We start from the raw sequence: 26,049 nt of genomic DNA on the forward strand, positions 1-26,049 counted from the left end.
TGTCATTAAACGGCCTTCCAAATTGAAGGTCATGTTATTATTTTTTCGGAATCCTGTGAGTTTTTCCTTATAGTATATTATAAGTTATGGGTGGTGGAGAAAGCAAAGCAGAGAGAAGAATTTTTAACGAGACTGAACAATCATATGTTAAACAATACTACGATTTATTAGTTAGTCAGGTAAACTGTTACGTGAATAGATTTAGATGAGTAAAATAGACTGTATCCTGATTTACAATCATATGACAATGCAATGACTAGTAATACAATTATAACATTGTTCACTCAAATACTTTTCTCTGTTTAAAATCACCAGATCACAGCATTATATGCAATTACGACTTTCTTGGGAAGTGGACATCAAGAAAAGATGAGTTTCCAATCTCAAATTTATGAATGAACTACCCCAGTTGATCTTGGGGGGAAAATGAGTCACAGGACATAATTTGTGACATGAAGATATTTGCATTGTAACGACAAATTTTTCTGTGAAAAAGCACCAGTTTGAAGATTTTGTATCGTCAACTAAAAAATTAAGGTTGTAAACCCAGGTTTTTAAGTCTGACTTAAGATAACTCTTGACAAGCTGACATTTCTTGATGTCCATCAACTAGATATATAATTATTTCACTAAACTGAACAAACCATGACCAGAATTTAAGAAAATCTGGGAAGAAAGCAGGAATGTGACTATCAGACATCTAAAATTTTATAAAAGTGACAAGCAATTAACGAGTGACATTGAACTTTGAGGAAAGGGATGAATATCTTCATGATCTTATTTGGGGTACATACAGCATGTACAGAGGCAGATTAAGAGGGTTTTTCAGGGGCCCGGGCACACCCCCCCCCCCCCTTTTGTGGGAAAAATTTTGTTGATTATATAGGGAATCACTGAAGCATGACTGGAGCGGCCCAACCCTTATGAAAATATCTGGATCCGCCACTGACATATACATATAGTTCCCATACAGCAACACAGATAAATGTGTACTTGTGGGGCCTTTGCATCAGAATTGGACATATTTATTCTAAGCTAAGGCCAGTTGTTGGCATGACACAGGTTGTGTTCTTCTCATATATTTTGTGATGTGTGATGCTAGACCCCAACAGGAGGGATTGTGCCTGATATTCATATGATGAAGACATAATCTTTCAATCAGTTTAATTGAGGTCTGGAGCTGGCATGTCAGTAACTGCTAGTAGTCTGTTGTTAATGTTATTTATGTATTATTGTCATTTTGTTTATTTTCTTTTGTTTCCTATTCTAACATCGGACTCGGACTTCTCTTAAACTGAGTTTTACTGTGCGTACTGTTGTACGTTTGTTTTTTCTACATTGGCTAGAGGTATAGGGGGAGGGTTGAGATCTCAAAAAACATGTTTAACCCCGCCGCATTTTTGCGCCTGTCCCAAGTCAGGAGCCTCTGGCCTTTGCTAGTCTTGTATCATTTTAAATTTTAGTTTCTTGTGTATAATTTGGAGTTTAGTATGACGTCCATTATCACTGAACTTGTATACATATTTGTTTAGGGGCCAGCTGAAGGATGCCTCCGGGTGCAGGAGTTTCTCGCTGCATTGAAGACCCATTGGTGGCCTTCGGCTGTTGTCTGCTCTGTGGTCGGGTTGTTGTCTCTTTGACACATTCCTCATTTCCATTCTCAATTTTATTGATTAAATTGATATAATTCTGTAGGTCATGTAGGTATAGGGTTGACCAGATTACGTAAGTAAAGTTTTTTGGCCAATTTCAGAATTGACCCAGTAATGACAGATCTATTTGTTCAAGTTGTTTCCCTTAGGAAGGTCATTCATTTGTATAATTGACATTGAAGAGCTTGCAAAAAGAGAAAATTTGTCTCTGTTAAATTTGGGTTATCTTTAAGTTTTTTTAAATATTTAATTACATTTAATCTTTTGTTAAGCTAAAAAGTTTTGATATCAGCGGTTATTTATCATTAAAAATTGGTGAACATGTCGTCTATAGATATATCACTTCAAAGTTATCATGCTTTGCATGGCAGCAGTTCTTTTTGTCCACTTTAGAACTAGTGTGCAATTGGCAAAGGGAACCATCTAAAAGTGTGTAATAATGGGATCAAACCGGCAAATAGACAATTCAGATGGATGCAGAGAGATCCAATTTCCCCATCAATAGTAATAAGATATGACATCAGAAATCAGTGAATGGTAAAAGAGATTTTATGCCCTCGCAACTACAAGTTGGGGGGCATATTGTTTTACCCCTGTCCATCAGTCGGTCTTTCTGTCCGCCCGTCCTGTCCGTCTGTCCGTCTGTCCGTCCATCCCACTATGGGTATATAGCTATTCCACATAACTCCTCCTACAGTTTGAATGCTAGGAAGTTTTCACTTTGCTGACTGTTTGTACATATATTGAAGGTGTGCATGGGGTCGGGGTTTTGATTATTATTGATATTTGCTCTTTTGGGAGATAGTTGAACTTTGTGTCATTTTTGGAGTATAAGAGGTGCATAGCGTTATAGTTATTCCGCATAACTCCTCCTACAGTTTGAATGCTAGGAAGTTTTATCTTTGCTGGCTGTTTATACATATATTGAAGGTGTGCATGTGATCAGGGTTTTTTATTAATATTTGCTCTTTTGGGAGATTGTTGAACTTTGTCATTTTTGGAGTATATACTTGCATAAGACATGTAAGAGGTGCATAGCGTTTCCGGATAACTCCTCCTACAGTGAACCATAGACCTATGTGCTCCCATGCTCAACTTTGTGTATTTTAAAATAGCACTATGCATCTGCGAGGTCATCATTTGTGTCTCCCAGACACAATTATATCTCAAAGAAAGTCCTACATTGACTTTGTTATAATAGAATTACTTCAGAGTGGAGTGCGGGGGCATCACTTTGTCTAGTTTTGGTAACGGAAATGATGTGAATCAAACATATTGTCAATGTCATGTGATAGTAATTTGGACCAAACAGAAGGATATTCTGCAGCAATTTATCTGTAGATTTCTTTCGTTTTTTGCTTGCATTATAAATTATCAAAACTGAATTATCTTTGATCACATTCGTGTTCAAAGCTACAGTTTGCATGTTTATTTACAAAATTTCAAGTGTCTATCCAATTTGTCAAACTCTAAATCAATCCCAGTCTAGTAAAATTGAATATAAATTAAATAGAGACTGTCCAAAATCTACCACCAATACAAAATGTACTTCTCACTTAGGTGAGTATCAATATTGTAAAATATTGTATCAACTCAGCCCAGATCTCATCATTTTATAGCAAGAGTTTAAAAATTAATCTAAATATGATGTTGTTCCTTGCTCTGTTTTGTCTTCAAGACTTGAATAATAAATTAGGCCTTCTTTTACTCTACATGCTCTAGGGCTTCCAACACATATAGAGATATACTTAATTAAATAGCAATATCATTTCCTATTCTTACTGTTGGACTCGCCATGGCCAAAAATAGCAAGTGCATGGACTCCCTTACAAAAGTTCTAAGTGAGAAACATGAATACCAAATTCCTTAAATTATTAAAAACATTTAGAATACCCATGTATGATAAAATACAGCCACTGACATTAGGTTCCTGACTTGGGAAAGGCACATAAAAATATTGTGGGGTTAAACTACAAATGTAGTTATTTAAAATCTCAACCCTTACACTTTTATACTCTATCAGGGGCCTCGGTGGCCGAGTGGTCTAAGTAGTACAACTACTGTATCACTAGCCTGTCAACACTGAGGTTGTGAGTTCGAATCCCACACATGGCAGGTGCGCTCAACTCCAATCGTAATTGACTAGGAATGTCAATTTTCCTACCGAAAGTTGGTAGTTCTCTCTGGGCACTCCAGCTTCCTCCAATAAAAACTGACTGCCACGAAATAGCACAATAGTGCTGAAAGTGGTGTTGAACACCAATCAATCAATCAATTAATCTCAATCATAACTGTTTTTAGTTTATTGTGTTGTTCATTTTAGAAGACCTTATGATGAGCTGTAGTTATTAACCACCTTGTCTTTGATCTTTCATGGATAGCTGTCTCATTGACAATCATACTACATAGCCATATTTTTTATAATGTTTGTACAAAGTGTATATTTATTGTTGACATGAAAGATCATTCACTTATTACTTGACCATAGAGTAATTAAGTAATTTTTCAAGTAAGATTTTTTTCTCATCTGTCACTGAATTATTTATTTTCCTTTCAGAAACCATTGAGATTCATTCCTGCAACATTAACTAACAGAATTTTTGAACATCTGAAGAACAGTCATAAAGAAAAAGTCAAAGGACATGTAGCTTTTTCACATTCTTCCTTTGAAGTATTTCTGGAGAGCACAGTCAGGGGTACAGTAACAGATAAATCCAACATTTTATTTAACTTGAGCAGCCCCAAAGATGATACAGTTAATGCCCAGAATTTATATCAAGTAGGTTTACAATATAAGTCTTGGGTATCTGTTAATCCATATGAGACGGGATTACATCATTGGATGTTATGTTTTTAAGTTGATGTTTATGGTCATGCCTAACCTGAATAATAATTCAGTTATTATATTCAGATGTTCTAAGATGGCTACATTAACAAGTAGGAGAGATCAATTACTGGAAGGGACTGAATTATTCAGATTAGCAGGTAGGTAATGTCAAGATTAATCCTACTTATTTTTGGATTGAAAAATAAACAAAAACTTTTGCTTAATCAAGTGAACATTATGAAAATTATTTCAGATTTTAACTGTCTTACCCTATGGTGTCTGCAAACTGTGTACTGTCTTACCTTATGGTGTCTGAGAATTGTGTACTGTTCTACCCTATAGTGTCTGAAAGTTGTGTACTGTCTTACCCTATGATGTCTGGGAATTGTGTACTGTCCTACCCTATATGGTGTCTGAGAATTGTGGACTGTCTTACCCTATTGTGTCTGAGAATCATGTACTGTCTTACCCTTTGGTGTCTGAGAATTGTGTACTGTCTTACCCTATGATGTCTGAAAATTGTGTACTGTCTTACCCTATGGTATCTGAGAATCATGTACTGTCTTACCTCATGGTACCTGAAAATTGTGTACTGTCCTACCCTATAGCTATGGTGTCTGAGAATTGTGTACTGTCTTACCTAATGGTGTCTGAGAATTGTGTACTGTCCTACCCTATGGTGTCTGAAAACTGTGTACTGTCCTACCCTATGGTGTTTGAGAATTGTGTACTGTCTTTCCCTATGGTGTCTGAGAATTGTGTACTGTCTTACCCTATGGTGTCTGAGAATTGTATACTGTCATACCCTATGGTGTCTCAAAACTGTGTACTGTCCTACCCTATGGTGTCTGAGAACTGTACTGTCTTACCCTATGGTGTCTGAGAATTGTGTACTGTCTTACCCTATAGTATCTGAGAACTTAGTACTGTCTTACCTTTTGGTGTCTGAGAATTGTGTACTGTCTAACCCTATGGAATCTGAGAACTGTGTTCTGTCTTACCTTATGGTTTCTGAAAACTGTGTACTGTCTTACCTTATGGTATCTGAGAACTGTGTACTGTCTTACCTTATGATATCTGAGAACTGTGTACTGTCTAACCCTATGGTATCTGAAAATTGTGTACTGTCTTACCTAATGGTGTCTGAGAATTGCGTACTGTCCTCCCCTATGGTGTCTGAAAACTGTGTACTGTCCTACCCTATGGTGTCTGAGAATTGTGTACTGTCTTACCCTATGGTATCTGAGAACTTAGTACTGTCTTACCTTTTGGTGTCTGAGAATTGTGTACTGTCTAACCCTATGGAATCTGAGAACTGTGTACTGTCTTACCTTATGGTTTCTGAGAACTGTATACTGTCTTACCTTATGGTGTCTGAGAAATGTGTACTGTCTTACCCTATAGTATCTGAGAACTGTGTACTGTCTTAACTTATGGTATCTAAGAACTGTGTACTGTCTTACCTTATGGTATCTGAGAACTGTGTACTGTCTTACCTTATGATATCTGAGAACTGTGTACTGTCTAACCCTATGGTATCTGAAAATTGTGTACTGTCTTACCTAATGGTGTCTGAGAATTGTGTACTGTCCTACCCTATGGTGTCTGAAAACTGTGTACTGTCCTACCCTATGGTGTTTGAGAATTGTGTACTGTCTTTCCCTATGGTGTCTGAGAATTGTGTACTGTCTTACCCTATGGTGTCTGAGAATTGTATACTGTCATACCCTATGGTGTCTGAAAACTGTGTACTGTCCTACCCTATGGTGTCTGAGAACTGTACTGTCTTACCCTATGATGTCTGAGAATTGTGTACTGTCTTACCCTATATATGGTATCTGAGAACTTAGTACTGTCTTACCTTTTGGTATCTGAGAACTGTGTACTGTCTTACCTTATGGTATCTGAGAACTGTGTACTGTCTTACCTTATGATATCTGAGAACTGTGTACTGTCTAACCCTATGGTATCTGAAAATTGTGTACTGTCTTACCTTATGGTGTCTGAGAATTGTGTACTGTTTAACCCTATAGTTTCTGAGAACTGTGTACAGTCTTACCTAATGGTATCTGAGAACCGTGTACTGTCTTACCTTATGGTGTCTGAGAAAGCATACTGTCTTACCCTATAGTATCTGAGAACTGTGTACTGTCTTAACTTATGGTATCTGAGAACTGTGTACTGTCTTAACTTATGGTATCTGAGAACTGTGTACTGTCTAACCCTATGGTATCTGAAAATTGTGTACTGTCTTTCCTTATGGTGTCTTAGAACTGTGTATGGTCTTACCCTATGATATCTGAGAATTGTGTTCTGTCTTACCCTATGGTGTCTGATAATCGTGTACTGCCTCATCCTGTGATGTCTGAAAATCGAGTACTGTCTTACCCTATGATATCTGAGAAATGTGTTCTGTCTTACCCTATGGTGTCTGATAATCGTGTACTGTCTCACCCTATGGTGTCTGAAAATCGTGTACTGTCTTACCCTATGATATCTGAGAATTGTGGACGGTCTTACCCTATGGTGTCTGAAAATCGTGTACTGTTTTACCCTATGGTGTCTGATAATCGTGTACTGTGTTAATTTATGGTGTCTGAGAATTGTGGACTGTCTTCCTATGGAGTCTGAGAATCGTGTACTGTCTTACCCTATGGTGTCTGATAATCATGTACTGTCTTACCCTATGATATCTGAAAATTGTGGACTGTCTTCCTATGGAGTCTGAGAATCATGAACTGTCTCAACCATGGTGTTTGGTGCTAAAAGATTATCACATCCTTGGAAACAAGGTGATAGTTAACCAATAACAGCATCAGAAACTGAACTTAGTTTCCCCCGTTTATAAAAAATTCTGTTTCCAACAAAGGTCCATCAAATTACAATAGTACATATATATGTTTTGTCCATTTTCCCCTGCTTTTACAATGTTTGTAGCTCATCATTCTTATGAAATGGTTAGTTTTTAATGTTTTAAATGGTAGAAAATGAATTTTAATGTTAATGAGATAAAAACAGAAAATATCAGAATGTAAGCTCTTTATTATTAGATTAACATTTTAATTGTAAAATTTTGTTAAGTTAATTTATTTAACTTGGTACACCCCAGATAATAATACTTACAACATAAACACACGTTTTAATGTAAATTTACACTTAAACTGAGCATCCAACTGTGTGAACATGGGGCTGCCATCTTGTATTCTTTAATATTATAACATTGTAAGTCAATACCATATGTTCTTAAAATTTCTAGTTTTTATATAATTTTATAATTTTTTTTGTCATATTTAATTTTTGTATGACACATTTCTTTTCTTTCAGACAGTTTATGAGTTTGTGTTAGGGTTCAAGGATATAATAAAAGATTTACCACAATGGAAGTATTGGCAGACAACAGATTACAAAGAACAGGGCACAGAAAGATTTGTTCTGAGTTTGTTTTTTGAACTTTATGCCAAAGGTGAGATTTTGAATAGTAAATACAATCTTAAGCAAATACATGTACTTTTTTTGGTATGGGAATTTAAATTGCCAATCCAAATTCACATTTGATTAATGTTAAAAATGTTCTGAAATCTGACAATATTTTGTCATCATGAATGTAACCTAAAATTATTTATTAATAAAAGGGATGTGGGGTATGCATCAATGAGACGCCAACCTGGCAAGTAAGAAAACAGAAAGTTATCTAGAATTCAACATAATGATGGGTGGGTACTTGTATATATCAATTAGACAGCAGCCAAGAAACACTGTCAAACAAAACAAAATTTCTCTTGGTGATCATTTCAATGATAGACTATTGTCTTTACAATATGTCAAGCTCTAAATCATCTGTAGTCTAGACAAGAATAAACTAGACAGAGTCTACCAAAGGGTCTATATATATATTGCTTGAATAATTGAATGGTTAAAATTTTTGTTATGGTTATTCAAAGATTTATATAGACATGTTTCAGTTCTTTGTACTCTTTCAAATATTGATGAAAACCATCAAAATGATTATATAATAGGGTGAAGTATAATGCAATTGTAAGTAAAAATGTATGTCATTTTCATGTAGAAATGCATATTATCACTTTAAAAGTACAGCTGTATGCTTTTTTTAGGAATAAGTAAAAAGTTAGCAGTTCCTACGCTTTGTGTTCCTAAAGACACAAGTTATACTGTGATAGATATAGAAGAATGGTTAACAAAGACTTCCATGATGATCTGGATATTAGATGTGGTTTTTATCAACAATTTTTGTTTGGATGAGGTAAAATTAACTTGCACATGCTTAGGATTAATATATTGGCTCGACATAGGGATAGTGATCCGCCGGCGGTGGCAACGTTAGCTTACTATTTAAAAGCTTTATATTTTAGAAGCTAGAAGACCTGGATGCTTCATACTTTGTATATGAATGCCTTATGTTACGAAGTTTCCGTCTGTCATATGTCCATTGTCCTTGACCTCATTTTCATGGTTCAGTGACTTCTTGAAAAAAAAGTCAACATTTTTTGTAATGTTAATTTCTTTCTTATTATGAGTAATAGGATAACTATATTTAGTATGTGCGTACCTTGCAAGGTCCTCATGCCCATCAGACAATTTTCATTTGACCTCGACCTCATGTCATGGATCAGTGAACAAGGTTAAGTTTTCGTGGTCAAGTCCATATATCAGATACTATAAGCAGTAGGTCTACTATATTTGGTATATGTACTGATTGTAAGGTGAACATGTCCAACTGGTAGGTGTCATCTGACCTTGACCTCATTTTCATGGTTCAGTGGTCAAAGTTAAGTTTTTGAGTTTTGGTCTTTTTTTCTAATACTATATGCAATAGGTCATTTATATTTGGTGTATGGAAATATTTTATGATGTACATGTCAGTCTCGCAGGTTTTATTTGACCTTGATCTCATTTTCACGGTTCATTTCTCAGAGTTAAGTTTTTGTGTTTTGGTCTTTTATTCTTCAACTATAAGCAAAAGATCAACTATATTTGTTGCACGGAAGGATTGTAAGGTGTATATGTCTGTCTGGCAGGTATCATCTGACCTTGACCTCATTTTCATGGTTCATTGGTCAATGTTAAGTTTTCTTGGTTAAGACTGTTTCTTAGAAACTATAAGCAATAGGTCAACTATGTTTGGTTAATTGAATGATTGTAAGGTGTACATGTATTTCTCGTTTGGTTTATCTGACCTTGACCTCATTTTCTTGGATCATATTAAGTTTATGTGTTACTTGTAGTAAAGGTTTATATTTAGGACTATCAACATAAAATCAATGGTTAGTGAAGAAGGCGAGACATTTCAGCGTGTGCACTCTTGTTAAGTAATTCACTGTGTATTTAAAAAATTCAAGAAATGTTTTAAATGCATGCCGCCTTGAAAGACAATTTTTCATGACAAAGCTTAATTTTGGTGGCATATACTAAAACATTATCATTGGCTTTGAAATATTACTTTGATTTTAATATAAAGTTATCCTTATCACATCTTTATTATTATATCCATGGCATACTCAAAGACAGCGAAAAACAAACTGGTACTGAAAGAACATAGCATTAACACATTATATCTAAAATAGAGTTGTTTCCCCTTTTATGTTAAGCAAAAATTGTAAAAGCTATAATATAGAGAACAGCCATTGCCCCAAAAGTTATTTACACAGTAATTGTATTTTGTATAAAACCAGGTTTAATCCACCATTTTCTACATTAGAAAATGCCTGTACCAAGTCAGGAATATGACAGTTGTTATCCATTCGTTTGATGTGTTTGAGCTTTTGATTTTGCCATTAGATTAGGGACTTTCCGTTTTGAATTTTTCTCGGAGTTTGGTATTTTTTTGATTTTACTTTTTTTGTATATTTATATTCAGTGGCAAAAATTGTTTTGGGCAACACTTGTGCAATATGTTATTTTAGTCAAAATAACCTTAAATTATATTATTTTGCTAAATATCAGAAAAATCTCACTTATGATGTCACTTTAATGAAGTCCCAGTCATATTGTAATAACTAAACTTGGATTATATTAACATTTTTTGAAAGTCTTTCTACTGAAATTAGAAAATATGATTAATATATAGTGTCATACAATTTTTTTTTTTTTTTGTGAATTTATAAGGCCAAATTAGTAGGGTGCCCAATGTCCAAAAAGTCCTCTAGTTAACGAGTTTAAGTTAACAGATAACACATGGCTGATTTTTTTGCACATTATAGGAAAATCTTTAACATGAAAAATAGAATTATTGTGTTTTTTGTTGGTAATTAAAGCAGTACCTATAATATAGTTTATATATTAAATATATCATATAAAGAAATGGGAAAGTATTTATGTGATTTTGATACAAGTATTTCAGCATTTTAGTAAGAGTAAAATTTTACCAGAAATTTACCCTATTTTCATCGAAAGCAAAATTATTAGGTAAAATTGAGAATGGAAATGGGGAATGTGTCAAAGAGACAACAACCCGACCATAGAACAGACAACAGCAGAAGGTCACCAACAGGTCTTCAATGCAGCGAGAAATTCCCGCACCCGGAGGCGTCCTTCAGCTGGCCCCTAAACAAATATATATACTAGTGATAATGAACGTATCATCACAATATTTTTTACTCTGATTTAAGCAATAAGACACAGTGCATGTGTGTGCCAAATTGCATGCGTGAAATAAAAATGGTTTTGAAGAAATTAGCAATTAAAAACACAAATTAAGTCAACATTTTGGTATTGATTAAACATAGATTATCTCGTGCCATGAATCATTTTGTTGCTTACACTATTAGGTCATTAACAAGGACAGAGGTCACTCAAAACATTTGTCTTTTTTGCTTGTTGTGTGGTTGATTTATTTGTTGTCAATAGCCAGCTAACTTTGTAGATTGTCACTTTGTTTGGAGAAATCTGTTTTGTGTCTGTTTTTCAAAACTTTAAACTTTTTATTGAATGCATATTTTGTTATAATTGTAGTATAAGAATCAAATCGGTCAGTTTTGTTTCACACCCGAAATATGGCACATCAAAAGTCTTGTATGATGTTTTAGACCTAAATCCCTGTCGGTGGGAACGACAACAAAAATATACCACCGTTCGTGCAACAAAAAAAAACACAGATACAACAGACAGCAACCAACGACAACCACTTAATTGCAGGCTCCTGATTTTGGACAGACATATACAGAATTTGGAGGGGATAAACATGTTTGTGATCCTTCAACCCTCCCCTGACCTGGACAATGGTATAACAACACAGCATAAGAAAAATCTGCCGAAAAAACAGTTTGAAATGGCTTGACTTGTCAAAATAGCATGAAGCACAAAAACAACTAACATGAAGACAAAAAAGACAAAGTACCGATATAATAATACTCGCCGTTAGGGTAGAACATTTTATATTATGAAGAAAGGGAGAGGGCTGGCAGTGCGAAAATTTATTTTCACTTTTGTACACTTTTGCCGCCACCACCATCAGATTGTATTCTGTATGCCTCGCATTCTGCTACTTGCGCCAAATGCGATTTAAAAAAGAACAACTGAAATTAGTTCTCTTACCTAAACCTAGTCGGTGGGCTTTCAACTTAACAGTAGACAATGAAACGTAATAGCTACTACTAGCTTCGGCAATTTTTCTATGTTGTTTCGCACTTATTAAAATTCTGATCTTTTTTAACTTGTGTGCTCTTATATATAAGCTCAAATAAAGATAAAGAAATCAGAGATCTATATTTTAATTAGATTGATGTTGTTTACAAGTGTTTGTAAGGGAGCCACCATTTGATTTTTATGGGGGGGGGGGGGGGGGGGCTAGGATGAAAAATTTTGTCCTGCCTTTTTTTTTAGTTGTAATCTCAGTCCTGCCTTTTTATTTTTCACTCTGGTCGGTCCTACCTTTTTTTATTAGTTTATCCTGACTTTTTTTACATAAATTGTCATCCTTTTTTTTTTTTATGCCAAAATACTCATCCTGCCTATTTTTTTTAACTCAAAACTCCTGTCCTGCCTTTTTTTCAAATTTCATCTTAACCCCCCATAAAAATCAAATGGTAGCTCCCTAAAATACAGCGATGCTGTACAAAACTTTCTTTTTGTAGATAATCTTTAACTTCATGTGTAGGCCAATTTATGTTCGATAAGTCATGTACATTACACTTGATATAAGTGTGTAAGATGGAGTGATTAGCCTGCTGTTTCTAATTCTCATTTTGTTTTCATAACTTGTAACATAAACCCTCCCCCTTTTTCACCATTTGCAGTTTTTTTTTTTTTATTTCTGTAAAGCAAATATATACTCAGACCTGCTAACTCAATAAATTCTGCGTTCATATTCATCAGTTTTGGAACTAAGTACTATTTTTACGTGCTTCCGCGTTCACCAAAAGAATATTGGATATTTACCCAGAAAATCATGACGAACACCTTCTATCAAAAGACGGAAAAAATAACATTTTGGGAGGACAATTTATAAATGTTAATATCTAAAAAACATCTCTAAAGATCACTTGTATCGAATCTTATGTAAAAATTCTGATTTTGGAACTTTTAAAAGGTCAAGGTCACTGTTATTTAACAGCTGAATGAAAATTGCAAATGTGCACCCTATAAGTACAAATGTCAATCTCTAACCATATTTGGCAACAGAAACATCAAATTAGTCCTAAATATAGAAACTATAGATATAATCATTTGAATTATTCATATTTATTTTGCTATAAACGCAAATATGTAGGGGTGGCCAGCTTTCTAAACATGACTCTACATTTTCCTTGAAATTTTAGATTTGACCTTTGACCCAAATTTAAGAAAATCATGACCACTGTAGACAATGATGACATCAATATTTCTACGAGGCTTGTTCTCCTCTTTCCAGTGATATAAAATATAGCCGTGTGTTATTTCGTTAACCCAAATCGATCAAATTTGTTGACTGGGCACCCTACTTAATATGCCCCAAAATGTACCCTCCTCTTTACCAGGTTGTGACAAACCTAATGAGCTCTTTGTAAGTCTTATTGATAAGAAAATAAATTTTATATTTCCTAAAAATGAAAAGAAGACAACAAAAAATAGACTTCATACAAATCAAAACAAACATTTAGAAATTTAAAGCACTTAAACTACAATAATAATAAAAAAAAATGGTTTATAAAGAAAATGTAGAGAGAATGGATAGGGAAGGTATTGCAAGTACGTAAATGTAGTAGTGTGATATTCAAAGCCTTTTTTTCATGCTTTATCAAATTTTGCAGGAGAATAGCAGAAAAGATGTTCTCCATTCATCTGTACACATTCCAGTGATAACAAATTCCAAGACTCTACCAATATCAACAATACTAGACAGAAATGCATTAGTTTATCTTAATAATTATAACTTACCAAAACATTTGACATCTGAATGGAGACTTTTGTTTTGTAATTCATTGTATGGTGACAGTTTTTCACAACTTGTGGGTCATATTGTTAACAAGGGACCTTCTATTATAATTGTTAAAGACAAAGACGGGTATATTTTTGGTGGATATTCCAGTCAAGGCTGGGAGTTAGGACCAAAGTTTTATGGTGAGTGTAAACACATCTTTATATTTCCACAAATAATGTGACTTGGATTTAATAGTTATGGGTAAACAATGTGAGTTTTTTCATCAGAATTTATCAGTCGTGAAAGTTAAGCTTGAATGTTTGAAAAGGTAAATATAATTGCCTTATTTAAGTCAATAACATAAAACGAAAAACAAATATCAAATTAAGACAATGACAACCATTAAAATACAGGCTCCTGACTTTGGACAGGAACATTAAATATGAAACAGGGTTATACATATTTATGAGTGCTGAACTCTCAATTAACCTAGATCAATAATGTTAAACCAAAGAAATTTAACAAATTTTAAAATCTTAATAGTACCAATATATGTATGTATCTTTTTAACATTAGATATGAAAAGTACTAATATCATTTTTACTGGATTCATTCAATTTGAGCAGTTAAAATATGTTGACTTTATAAAATTATTTTAACCAACACAACAAAGTTGCGTAGGGTATAATGCTTTTGACCCATCTGTCCGTCTGTCCATCCGTCAGTCAGTCCGACAGTCATTCCTGTCTTGTCATTGAAACATCTCTGTATAAATTATTGCATAATCTATAATTAGCCCCACTGTTTCATCTAACTGACTTCAACCATACACATTTTGAAACGTAACAAATTTATACTGCCATAGTAAAGGGCCTTTTAAACTCTGAAGCTTTAAAAACAGTTCTAGAAATATTTAAAAAGAACAAAATCAAAACACTAAATGGTTTTTGGTGACTTTGGCAAAACCACAAAATCTAATATCCATGAAAATACAATTTTTCCTTCAATCCATGAAAATAAATGAATCCACTGTATGATAAGTGTTTTTCAAGATAAACTTATTATCTGATTACAGGATCTGCTGACTGTTTCCTGTTTACAATAGCTCCACAGTATGGTGTATACACAGCCACAGGTTACAATGATAACTTTATGTATTTAAATCAAGGCCAAGAAACTTTACCCAATGGTTTGGTAGGTAGCAAACAGTCGAACTCAGAAAGGCTGCAAAAATCATTTCCACTTATATGATCAAGATATAGATTTAGATTTTTAAGTCCTGATAACTTTATGAATCATTATATGATCCATTAAAATCATTATATGGTCTGTTATTCTCTGTGAGAAACCACAGGGTAAACTTATTGACATAAAATGCTATAAAGGAGAGACAGAGTTATCAGGTTTTTACTTCTCCTTTTTGTGTTCATTGTAAAGATAAGCTGAACAATGTCTCTTTTACCAAGACTGTTTTAAATTAGTATGAATTTTTGCGTCCTTTTGAAAATTGAATCTATACATTGCAGTTTTACACTGTAATCCTAATCATGTAAATACCATCAAGTTGTCGATTTCATCAGACAATCAGGTTACCATTGATCATTGATAAATTTAGACACCATGGAATAAAATTGTCATTTTCAATCATGAAATAGATTCCAGGTCCCTTAGTGATAATTCTGTGAAGTACATTTTCCTATTTTTTGCAGGGTATGGGAGGTCAGTTCAACTATTTCGGGTTTTGGATTGACCACAGTTTTAATCATGGTCATAGTAAAGCTGGGCCTAGATGTACAACATATGGAAGCCCACAGCTGTCAAAATCTCCTGAATTCACTGTAGAAATGGTAGAAGTATGGGGAGTTGGTCCAGAACCAAAGTCTGAGGACAGTGATGATGAAGATAAGGATAAGGTATTAATGACGGACTGTAACTAACTTTAGAGATTGATGTGCATTTTATTTTTCATTATTTTATGGCTTGGCAGGGTGAATTTTGATTTATTCTAAGCTGTGGCAGGGTGGATTTTGATTAATTTATGGCTTGACATGGAACATAAAAGCTTGTTTGACTTTCAAAGTGCATAATTTTTATGCCCCCGCTGTAGCGGAGGGGACATTAAGTTTTACCCTTGTTATTCATAATACTGATATTATATGAACTGACACCAAATTAAATTCATGTTTTCCTTGGACATCTCCTGATAAATTAAATACTCTTTATTTTTGGGAATGATTTGTCACCTCTTGATAAATAAATTCTTGGTTTCCATGTTATGGTTGGTCACCACTTGATAAATAAATTCTTGGTTTCCATGATATGGTTTGTCACCACTTGATAAATAAATTCCTGGTTTCCATGTTATGGTTGGTCACTTCTTGATAAATAAATTCCTGGTTTCCATGTTATGGTTGGTCACTTCTTGATAAATAAATTCTTGTTTTCCATGTTATGGTTGGTCACCACTTGATAAATAAATTCCTGGTTTCCATGTTATGGTTGGTCACTTCTTGATAAATAAATTCTTGTTTTCCATGTTATGGTTGGTCACCACTTGATAAATAAATTCCTGGTTTCCATGTTATGGTTGGTCACTTCTTGATAAATAAATTCCTGGTTTCCATGTTATGGTTGGTCACTTCTTGATAAATAAATTCTTGTTTTCCATGTTATGGTTGGTCACCACTTGATAAATAAATTCCTGGTTTCCATGTTATGGTTGGTCACCACTTCATAAATAAATTCTTGTTTTCCATGTTATGGTTGGTCACCACTTGATAAATAAATTCTTGGTTTCCATGTAATGGTTGGTCACCTCTTGATAATTATACCCAAATGAGGGGTATACTGTATGACCCCTGTCACCCCTGTCCATTCATCCAATAAAATATTGTATTTTCTCAGGAACTGCAAATCACAGTTTCCTGAAATTTAGTGTCAAGTTTAAAAGAGCATGCTTTACTGTTTGATGGATACATTTTTACATCCATTGCTCATCTTTACACTATACGACCCTGTATGAAATATTTGTGATATGTACTTCAGAAGTCTTATATTTTAGAAACAGAAAAGTGTTTTACAAGACACAGAATCTAAAGCGATGTTAGAAATCCTAGGAAAACACCAGTACAGTGAAGGATTTAAGGAAAGAGAAGAAGATGAAATAATGTCAGAAGAAATGAAAAAGAAAATGAACGCTATACCAAAGATGTTGTGATATTTTAGTTCTATAAGTAGATTATATAAAGAGGAAATCCAGCTTTTTAAAAATAAGGCAATAAGATATGATTGCCAATGAGACAACTTTCCACCAGAGACTAAATGATGTAGAAAATTGACAGCTGTAAGTTGCTGTACAGCCTTTGTTTTTCTTAGGGCAATACACATGCAAGATGATGTTGTTCCTTGTATCTTTCATAGCATGGTTGTCAAATATTTATTTGTTGAGACAGAAATTGATAATGAATAAAAGACACCATTTGCAATGCTTATTTTTCAGTATACATACTTGGACAGTATTTCATATTTGTATGATATTTTGTATGCACTGAGGACACTTTGAACTGCATTTGAATATACAAAATATATAAAGTGTTTATATTTCCAGGGATACAATATAATCAATTAATAATTTTGTGGAACAGATCTTTAAATATATGGAATAGAATAGAAGTATCTAGCAAAAAAATGCATTTTATCATTTGACTGTTGATTTGTTATTTTACATTGGACACCTATTTTTGTGGATTTCGTGGGTATAGATTAACCATTAAATGATCAACAAGTTGTAGATTATTAATAGGATTATAAGGAAACTTTGGCTTAACCATCAAATCAAGTATCAACAAAAATATATTTTTTCATCAATACACGAAAATTGGTAACCACAGTATGCCATTTCTTGAAAACAGGTCTACAGATTTATTAAGTATTAAGTTTGATATGACAAGAAATTATGTGACTTATGAATATGTGTGTAATATTGAAAGAGCCTATACAAAGGAATATGTGTGTAATATTGAAAGAGCATATACAAATGAATATGTGTGTAATTTTGAAAGTGCCTATACCCAGTCAGGAATATTACAGTTGTAATCCAGACATTTTCTCTGAGGTATGTGTGTATTTTCCAAATAAAGCTAGTGAATTTGTACTTTAAGTTTTGAAATTATCTTCTGTTTGTTATTTCCAATAGTTAATTATTTATTTCAGCAAAATTTACCATTCATGGGAAAAGTTCAGTTTTTTATAATAACAAATTACTGTGACTTGACTGTAAGTGTTGCTCTCCACCTATTGCGACTTATACAAAATTCTGACCAATTTTGTTTTATAAAACCAAACTGTTCAACTGGTCAGAAATTTAAACAAATTGCTGTAGAAAACCACAGCCAAGTCATGAAAGTGCAAGATGATAAAATAAAGCATACTTACAATCCTTTAAGACTTTATTCCACTTCATTGATATTATGAAAAATCAGTCTAACAATTTTTATACTAATTTCATTGTCATTGTCATGCTAAAGGTGATAGATAGTAATTTTGAATTGCTATAAAAATGTCCAAACTAAGCTTTCATAAAATTTTCTTTTGAAAAGTCTTCTATATTCATAAGAATCAGACATCATTTGAATTAAAACATCTTACCTTGCACTTTCAAGTTTTTACTGCGGATTTTTACAGCAGTGTTCAAATTTCTGACCAGTTAAACAGTTTGGTTCTATATTGAAATTAACAAATTGCAATTTGGTCAGAATTTTGAATAAATTGCAATAGGTAGAGTACTATATACGTGCAACGTACACTAACAGTCAAGTCACAGTAAAACTTATAAAATTTGTATTTTGGTCAGTAATGAGACTTTTTTCAAACTATAATGTGCAATATTTACATTGAAACCATCTACTAAAGGGAATCTGAATGACTAATTGCAAATACCTATCAACAGTATTTTAAAATCTTAATTCTCTTTTGGTAATCTTTATTTCTTCATTCAGTACATCATCACTTTGAAAAAAAAACATGTATACAGTCCAAAATACTATACCAATGATCTTGTTTTATACACCAGAAAGATATAACATCTGTAGTTACTAAATAATTTGTATGGCTTTTGATAGCTTGTTATCTTTATTGAAATACTTCTTCCAAAAGTAAAGGATCATTGGTTCTTGATTTAGTTGTTGTGAATCATAGTTAATGGACCTAAAAATAGAGGGCTCTACCTAACTGGATTGGTTATTTAAGCATATCACCAACATAGTAGGGGTAAAATTAGGATTCCAATCACCTACAAAATATGAGGTACATTTGATCTACTGGTAGTTTCCTTTAACAATAGAACGGACTTCATCAAATGATATGAATGAATAGGAAGTAGGATTTAACACCAACAAACAATCAGTTTTAGTCAACCACATAATCATCAATACATTTTGTAATTGTATTTTTTTATATAAGTTACTTTACAATTATAGATATTTATAATTATATATTTTATTTCTGTTGTTTCTAAATAGAAATCCTATTTTGCATTTACCTAGAATTCCAAAAAAATTATTATAGTAAAATTTTACTTGTAAATTTTAAAATTGTTGACTTAATCTCATTTTATAATTGTGCACAATTCATTCCTTATTTTTTGCATTTTTGCCTTTATATTTTAAAAATTATAATAGATAGATAGAAACTTAAATAAGCAAAAATGATCAGCAAGACAAGATCTATAATTAAAACAATAATGAGGAAATGGTTAAATGACTCCTTATTGGAATTATTGCCCTTTGATGACAATTTTTACCGTTTTTTTTTTTTTGTGTTTTGCCATATATGTTGAAAATAATAATATATAAATAGACACTTAAATCGCAAAAATGATCAACAAAGCAAGTTCTTCTAACAAGTCAAATTTAGCCGATATAGTTAGTAGACTGTCACTCTTTGTAGGAGTGATTGCCCTTAAATTGAGAATTTTTTTACCCTCTTTTGTGTTTTGAGCAAAAACATAAGGAGAAAAAGGGACACTAAACAAACTAAACGATCAGCAATACAAGATCAACAAAACAGATTTTTGTCATGAATTCTGTTCTCGTCTACAATGTTGGAAAGTGTCCCTTGTTGAATATGCACATAGACCAAGGTGAGCGACACAGGCTCTTTAGAGCCTCTAGTTTGTTTTTATTTGTGTAGTAATATTTAGGTATAGAACTGTCTTTATTCTTAAGATTATTCAAACTTTAAATATAGATTCCTTTTAAATGAAAATAACATTACATTATGTGATTTTAGGAGAACTGAAATGTTATCATTGAGTGTAACGCTGGAGTTGGTGCAGAACTGTAGCTCTTATGTCTTTGTGATATTTTTGATTCAGACATGCTGGATCTTTGCGATCACTCTGGTTTTGGAGATGGTGCAGAATACTAAGTTGAAGACATATCATGAAACTAATTATGTGTTTTAATGACTTGCAGAAACTTTCTACACCATTTTAATCATCAACTGCCAACTTTTGACATGTTTTTTATTTGCCCTTAAATTAAGAAAAGATTGGTCGAACAACCCTTTTATTTTTGATATACACTTGCATAAAGTTTCTTTGTAAATCAAAATTTATAATGATTTACTATATATGAATTAATTTGAAAACGTATTTGTACATCAATTGAATCAGTTGATAAGAATTTTGAAAGTATTATATTAGTATCTTATGCTTGTGTACGTTGTTGTTCAATGAAATGTAGGTCAACATGTGTATTAATATATTTAAGTTGATTCCCACACTTTTTTGAAATGGTATTACTCCAATTCTTTCCATAGGCCAGTAAGAGTCAGTATGATTATCAACTGTCATGATTTTCAAATAATTACAATCAAAAGTGTAAGTATTAATTGGAAACAACCCCAGGCTTAATTCACCACAGTTAATATCTCATGACCTGTTACATAGTTAAATAGACACAATTTATTACACACCTAACTGAATACACAAATTCTTGACCTCAATAGTAAACCTACAAATGTATTATTTATTTTAATCTACACTACACTAAAAGATTCTGTTAATTTTGCTAGCTAGCTGAATGATTAATCAGATGTTGGTTTTTTTTTTTCAAAGAAAAGACAAAAAATTTAAAAAAATATGTATAAAAAATGCAAGCAAATTTTATTTCACTTGTGTCATTATCATCTGACATAAGTCAATAATCAAGTTCTAATTAATAAGTTATAATATTATCAGAAATTTGATTGAAATAATATACAAAAAAATTGCATAACTCTTACCTGAGCATTTTCTGCAATAAAATTTATTTGTTTGTTCTACATTTATATCCCATTATATTGCTATTTAACAGTAATTGGAAATATCTCATCATTAGGTATTTGTACATTTAAATTTGAATACAGGACATGTATTTTTTCTTAATGAAGAATGAACACCAATTTAGATAAAAAATAGTTATTATCTTTTTTAATTTTTGTTGTTGAGAATGTGCATTTCTAAGGCCTCTTTTTGGAAATGATTAAGCCAGTTATTATTAATGTCATATAAAAAAAAATATCACTTATTTGAAGATTTCCCTTTCCATTCTTGTAAAATTATCTCATGATTAATATCTCATGACCTGTTACATAATTAAATAGACACAATTCATGAGGTCAAAACACAGGTCATAGACACAATTCTTGAGGTCAAAACACCGGTCATGAGATATTAATCATGAGATAATACATGTCCTGTATTCAAATTTAACCAATCTTTTCTTAATATAAGGGTAAAAAAAAAATCTAAAATTGAAATATCTATATATATATATATATATATATCAATATTTGCATTAATATTCGGAAATTCCCTACCTTTGGACAATAACATAGAAATTTTACAGTAAGATTGGAAATGAAAAGAGAAAAAAATATTGAAAAAAGTATGGTCAGAAAGAATATCAGACTAGCTATAAATATGGCTGGATCACAACATCAACAATGCTTTGATTTGACAATTTGGGACCATTGGCTGCAAATTGTCAAAAAATATCATACTGACCTAAGAGCTAATGCTGAGGTACATGCAATCATTAAAGGCTTCACTTGTTGTTACATTCATTTCTAGTTATACAACTTTGTAATAAATGGAGAAAAAAAAAATGATATTTTTAGAATTAAAAGTATTTTTATTTATTCAAGCTCATTGTGTCTGGAGCGTACTGATCAATATTCTTGCACATCATCACATGTTATGACTAAAGTTGCTTATCTAAAGACAAGTACAGACACCAAAACCAGTTTAAAAATAAAAAAAGAATGTGTCTGAGGATACGGATGCTATTGCTCAAGCTTCGAAATTTTCCAAGTTTAAAAGGGGCATTACTCTAGAATGGTTGATGAGATACTGCCAAAATTAAATTCTGTCTACATGTTGTGGTTCTTAGCATTGTGTATGAGTTTATAAAATTTGGATGAGGAAAACTTAAGTTAGAGTGCGGAAACTAAAAACATTTGCAATATTTCAAGTTATAAAGGGGCAGAACTTTAGAACGATAAGTGACTCACTACCCAAATCGAACTCTGTCTGCGAGTTCTGGTTCTAAGCATTGTGTATGAGTTTCATTAAATTTGGATGATGAATACTAAAGTTAAGGAAAACTTAAGTTAGAGTGCGGAAACAAAAATTGGACAAACAGAAGGACAGCCAACACTTAATGCCCCCATTGCCTACGGAATAAAAATGAATAAATAACTAAAAAACTAACATGTCAGGTCCACTTGCACTTTTTTGTGTGAGGCACAGAAATTTTTTTTTTTAAACTGATACAAACAAAGCAAAACATGTTAATGAGGTATCAATTTTTCTAATTTTGACACCAAGAAATGAATCGGGATATCTTTCAGGTAAGTATCAAGTTTAAGTGCTTGGATTTGAACCAATCTATATATGGAAATATAAACTGTTGACACAGAGATGTGTCATGCTTTTCATAATTGAACCGAATAACTGTAGTCAAAGAACTTAAAATTGGTTATATGATTTGATATCATTTGAATTTATATTCAATTTTTTGCTTTTGTGCAATACACTATGCTGTTGCAAATTGACCCCTTGTGAAATACACCATGCTGTTGCGTAATGACCCCCCCCCCCCTTTTTTGGCAAAAAAAAAATATTTGAAGAAATTTTCTGAAATCTGAAATGAAAAAAAAAATTGCCCCCCACAAATTCTTTTTTAACCCCACTCCCCCCCCCCCCTTTTCCAAAAAAAAAAATCTTTCCCTCAAGATATGATCATTATCTCAATTCAAATTTCCAATGGAGTTTGCAACCATAATTACCAATTTAAATACACATCATAAAAGTCTTAAATAGATCATTTAAAAGCAGTGTAAGGGAGGTAATCTAACATTGTACAACATTGTACAATTTTGTTTTTGGATTACCTCCCTTATACTGCTTTTAAATTGTCCATTAACCAGGAAACCCTTGTTTTTTCCCCTTTGCCCCTAATTCCTAAACGGTTTAAGCCATTTCCCCCCCAAAGCCAATCCTAACCATCCCTTTGTTGTATGGAAACTTTTGGTATAATTTCAGAGAGTTCCATACACTTAAACACAAGTTATTGTCTGGAAGTTACAAAAATGCGTATTTTTGGCCCTTTTTTGGCCCCTAATTCCTTAACTGTTGGTACCATAACCCCCAAAATCAATCCCAACCTTCCTTTTGTGGTATTGAACCTTATGGTTAAACTTCATAGAGATCCATTCACTTAAACTTAAGTTATTGTGCGAAAACCAATGTGTCTTTGGACGACGATGCCAATGTCTAACCAATATACGACTGCAAAATTTTTTTGCGGTCACATAATAAAACCTGCCAGACTGATTTCTACATCGTAAAATATTTCCATACACCAAATATAGTTGACCTTTGCATACAGTATTAGAAAAACAGACCAAAACACAAAAACTTAACATTGAGCAATGAACCATGAAAATGAGGTCAAGGACAAATAAAACCTGCCAGACTGACATGTACATTGTAAAATATTTCCATACAGCAAATATACTTGACCTTTTCCATACAGTATTAAAAAAACACACCAAAACACAAAAACTTAACATTGAGCAATGAACCGTGAAAATGAGCTCAAGGTCAAATAAAACCTGCCAGACTGACATGTACGTCGTAAAATATTTCCATACACCAAAAATAGTTGCATACAGTAATAGAAAAACAGACCAAAACACAAAAACTAAACTTTAACCACTGAACCATGCATGAAAATGAGGTCAAGGTCAGATGACACCTGCCAGTTGGACATGTACTCCTTACAATCATTACATATACCAAATATACTAGACCTATTGCTTATAGTATCTGCGATATGGACTTGACCATGAAAACTTAACCTCGTTCACTGATCCATGAAATGAGGTCGAGGTCAAGTGAAAACTGTCTGACAGACATGAACTATAGTTATCCTATTACTCATAATAAGAGATAAATTAACATTACAAAAAATGTTAACTTTTTTCTCAAGAAGTCACTGAACCATGAAAATGAGGTCAAGGACAAAGGACATATGACAGACGGAAACTTCATAACATAAGGCATCTATATACAAGGTATGAAGCATCCAGGTCTTCTACCTTCCACCGGATCACTATCCCCATGTCGAGTTTTCTGCGACAAAAGTCGCAGGCTCGACAAAAACTAGAGGCTCTCTAGAGCCTGTGTTGCTCACCTGTATCTACTGTGGTTTTGGAAATCATGTAAAATAAGGTTAAAATCATAATAAATAGTATTGGATACCCTTATTAATAATGATTGAGACCAAGTTTGGTTTAATTTGGCCCAGTAGTTAAATTTATAAAAGCAGGTCAACCCATTGTAGTCTTACAATAGTTACTGAAGACCCCTTATAAATTTGTTTTCAAGTTGTGACCATTTGAAATTGTTTTTTTAGGCAGTTAAGCTGCCTTATGCGAGCACCCTAGATTTGTGTTCTACCCATTAAATGCTGAAATACGTGCCATTGTTATTATCTAGCTGGATATAATGTTATTTATAACTAATTGAATAGTTTTTTCATACTTTTAATTCTGGATTACAAAAATATGACCAGAAAAAACCTTAAATGATCGTCGAACCACCCAAAAGTTTTGAAGTTGCACATAGGAAGTAGAGCACATTAGGAATCCTTATGTAGTTTATTATCCCCTGTGCTTTTGGCTAAGATGTCAAAGAACAATTGTATGAAATATTTAATCGCCGAAAATCTTTAAAGACAAGTAGTTTAGATTTCCCAAATGGCAAAAGTCGTAGGAATATTGTTTGTCGTCAATACGTGTTACAACTACGTCAGTAGTCTATTAATAAGTTCCACTGTTCATGCTGTTGGCGGCAATTTCAAATTAGAAGACGAAATTTTCGTATCTTTTCAATTTGGAGGCAGGGATTCAAATTAGCGGTGGTCCGAGGTCCGCGACCTTCCACTTTTGCAATCGGACTCTCGACTTGGTTACTAGCTACGCCCGACGGACCTTTCACTTGAAAGAAAATTAAAAATAACTTTGCAAACCTTTTTACCAAAGTCTCTAAATAAACGATCTCAAAACGTATTTTCATCTTTATTATTCATGACAGCGATGTTCATTTTGTTCAACCGCTAGCTTTATACAGATAATCGCCTACAAGTAATGTGTAAATTCGAGTAAAATCGTATCTGACTGACAAAAACAACATTGAAAAACAATGGATGCCGTGTAGACAATTACAATATCGGGTCCGATTCCGGAAGCGGATAAGGGTAATTCCGGGTTTTGGAGATCAACTACAAAAAAAAATTTCAGGCAGGTGACAAAATACATCTATGCATGGTAAATAAATATAAACACTAGAAATGGAAACCAAAAGATATATGTAAAAGAAAGAAAAAGCAAAAAATATTTGATACAGAAACTCAAAATTACTTTTTGACAAATTTTAATGTCAAAATCCAATACAATGTGACAGCTGGGAACAGTATATCTAACAATATATATGTTCCTGGTGACAGTATAAATCTTCTTTATCAGTGATAAATGTTGATAATGCATGTAAGATGCTTTTAAAGTGTAAACATATTACTTTAATTTTTTTCTCAATTTTGAAGGGTCAGTTAACATAGCTGGAAGTTTCTTACTTTGTTTTCGCAAATAGTGCAACTAGATTTTATGAT

General features: G+C 32.9%; 1 protein-coding gene across 1 annotated transcript; it reads left to right on the forward strand.

The window, feature by feature from the left end:
• The first annotated feature begins 69 nt into the window (after positions 1 to 69).
• Positions 70 to 22,015, forward strand: LOC127700316 (MTOR-associated protein MEAK7-like). The gene is made up of 8 exons (XM_052203733.1): positions 70 to 179; positions 4,210 to 4,431; positions 7,804 to 7,942; positions 8,592 to 8,740; positions 13,725 to 14,034; positions 14,910 to 15,028; positions 15,544 to 15,747; positions 16,896 to 22,015. Exons 1-8 carry the CDS (start codon positions 87 to 89, stop codon positions 17,049 to 17,051), a joined length of 1,392 nt encoding a protein of 463 aa, XP_052059693.1. The 5' UTR covers positions 70 to 86; the 3' UTR covers positions 17,052 to 22,015.
• The last annotated feature ends 4,034 nt before the right edge of the window (positions 22,016 to 26,049 follow it).

The sequence above is a fragment of the Mytilus californianus genome, unplaced genomic scaffold (assembly GCF_021869535.1).
Source record: "Mytilus californianus isolate M0D057914Y unplaced genomic scaffold, xbMytCali1.0.p SCAF_5, whole genome shotgun sequence".
NCBI lineage: Eukaryota > Metazoa > Mollusca > Bivalvia > Mytilida > Mytilidae > Mytilus > Mytilus californianus.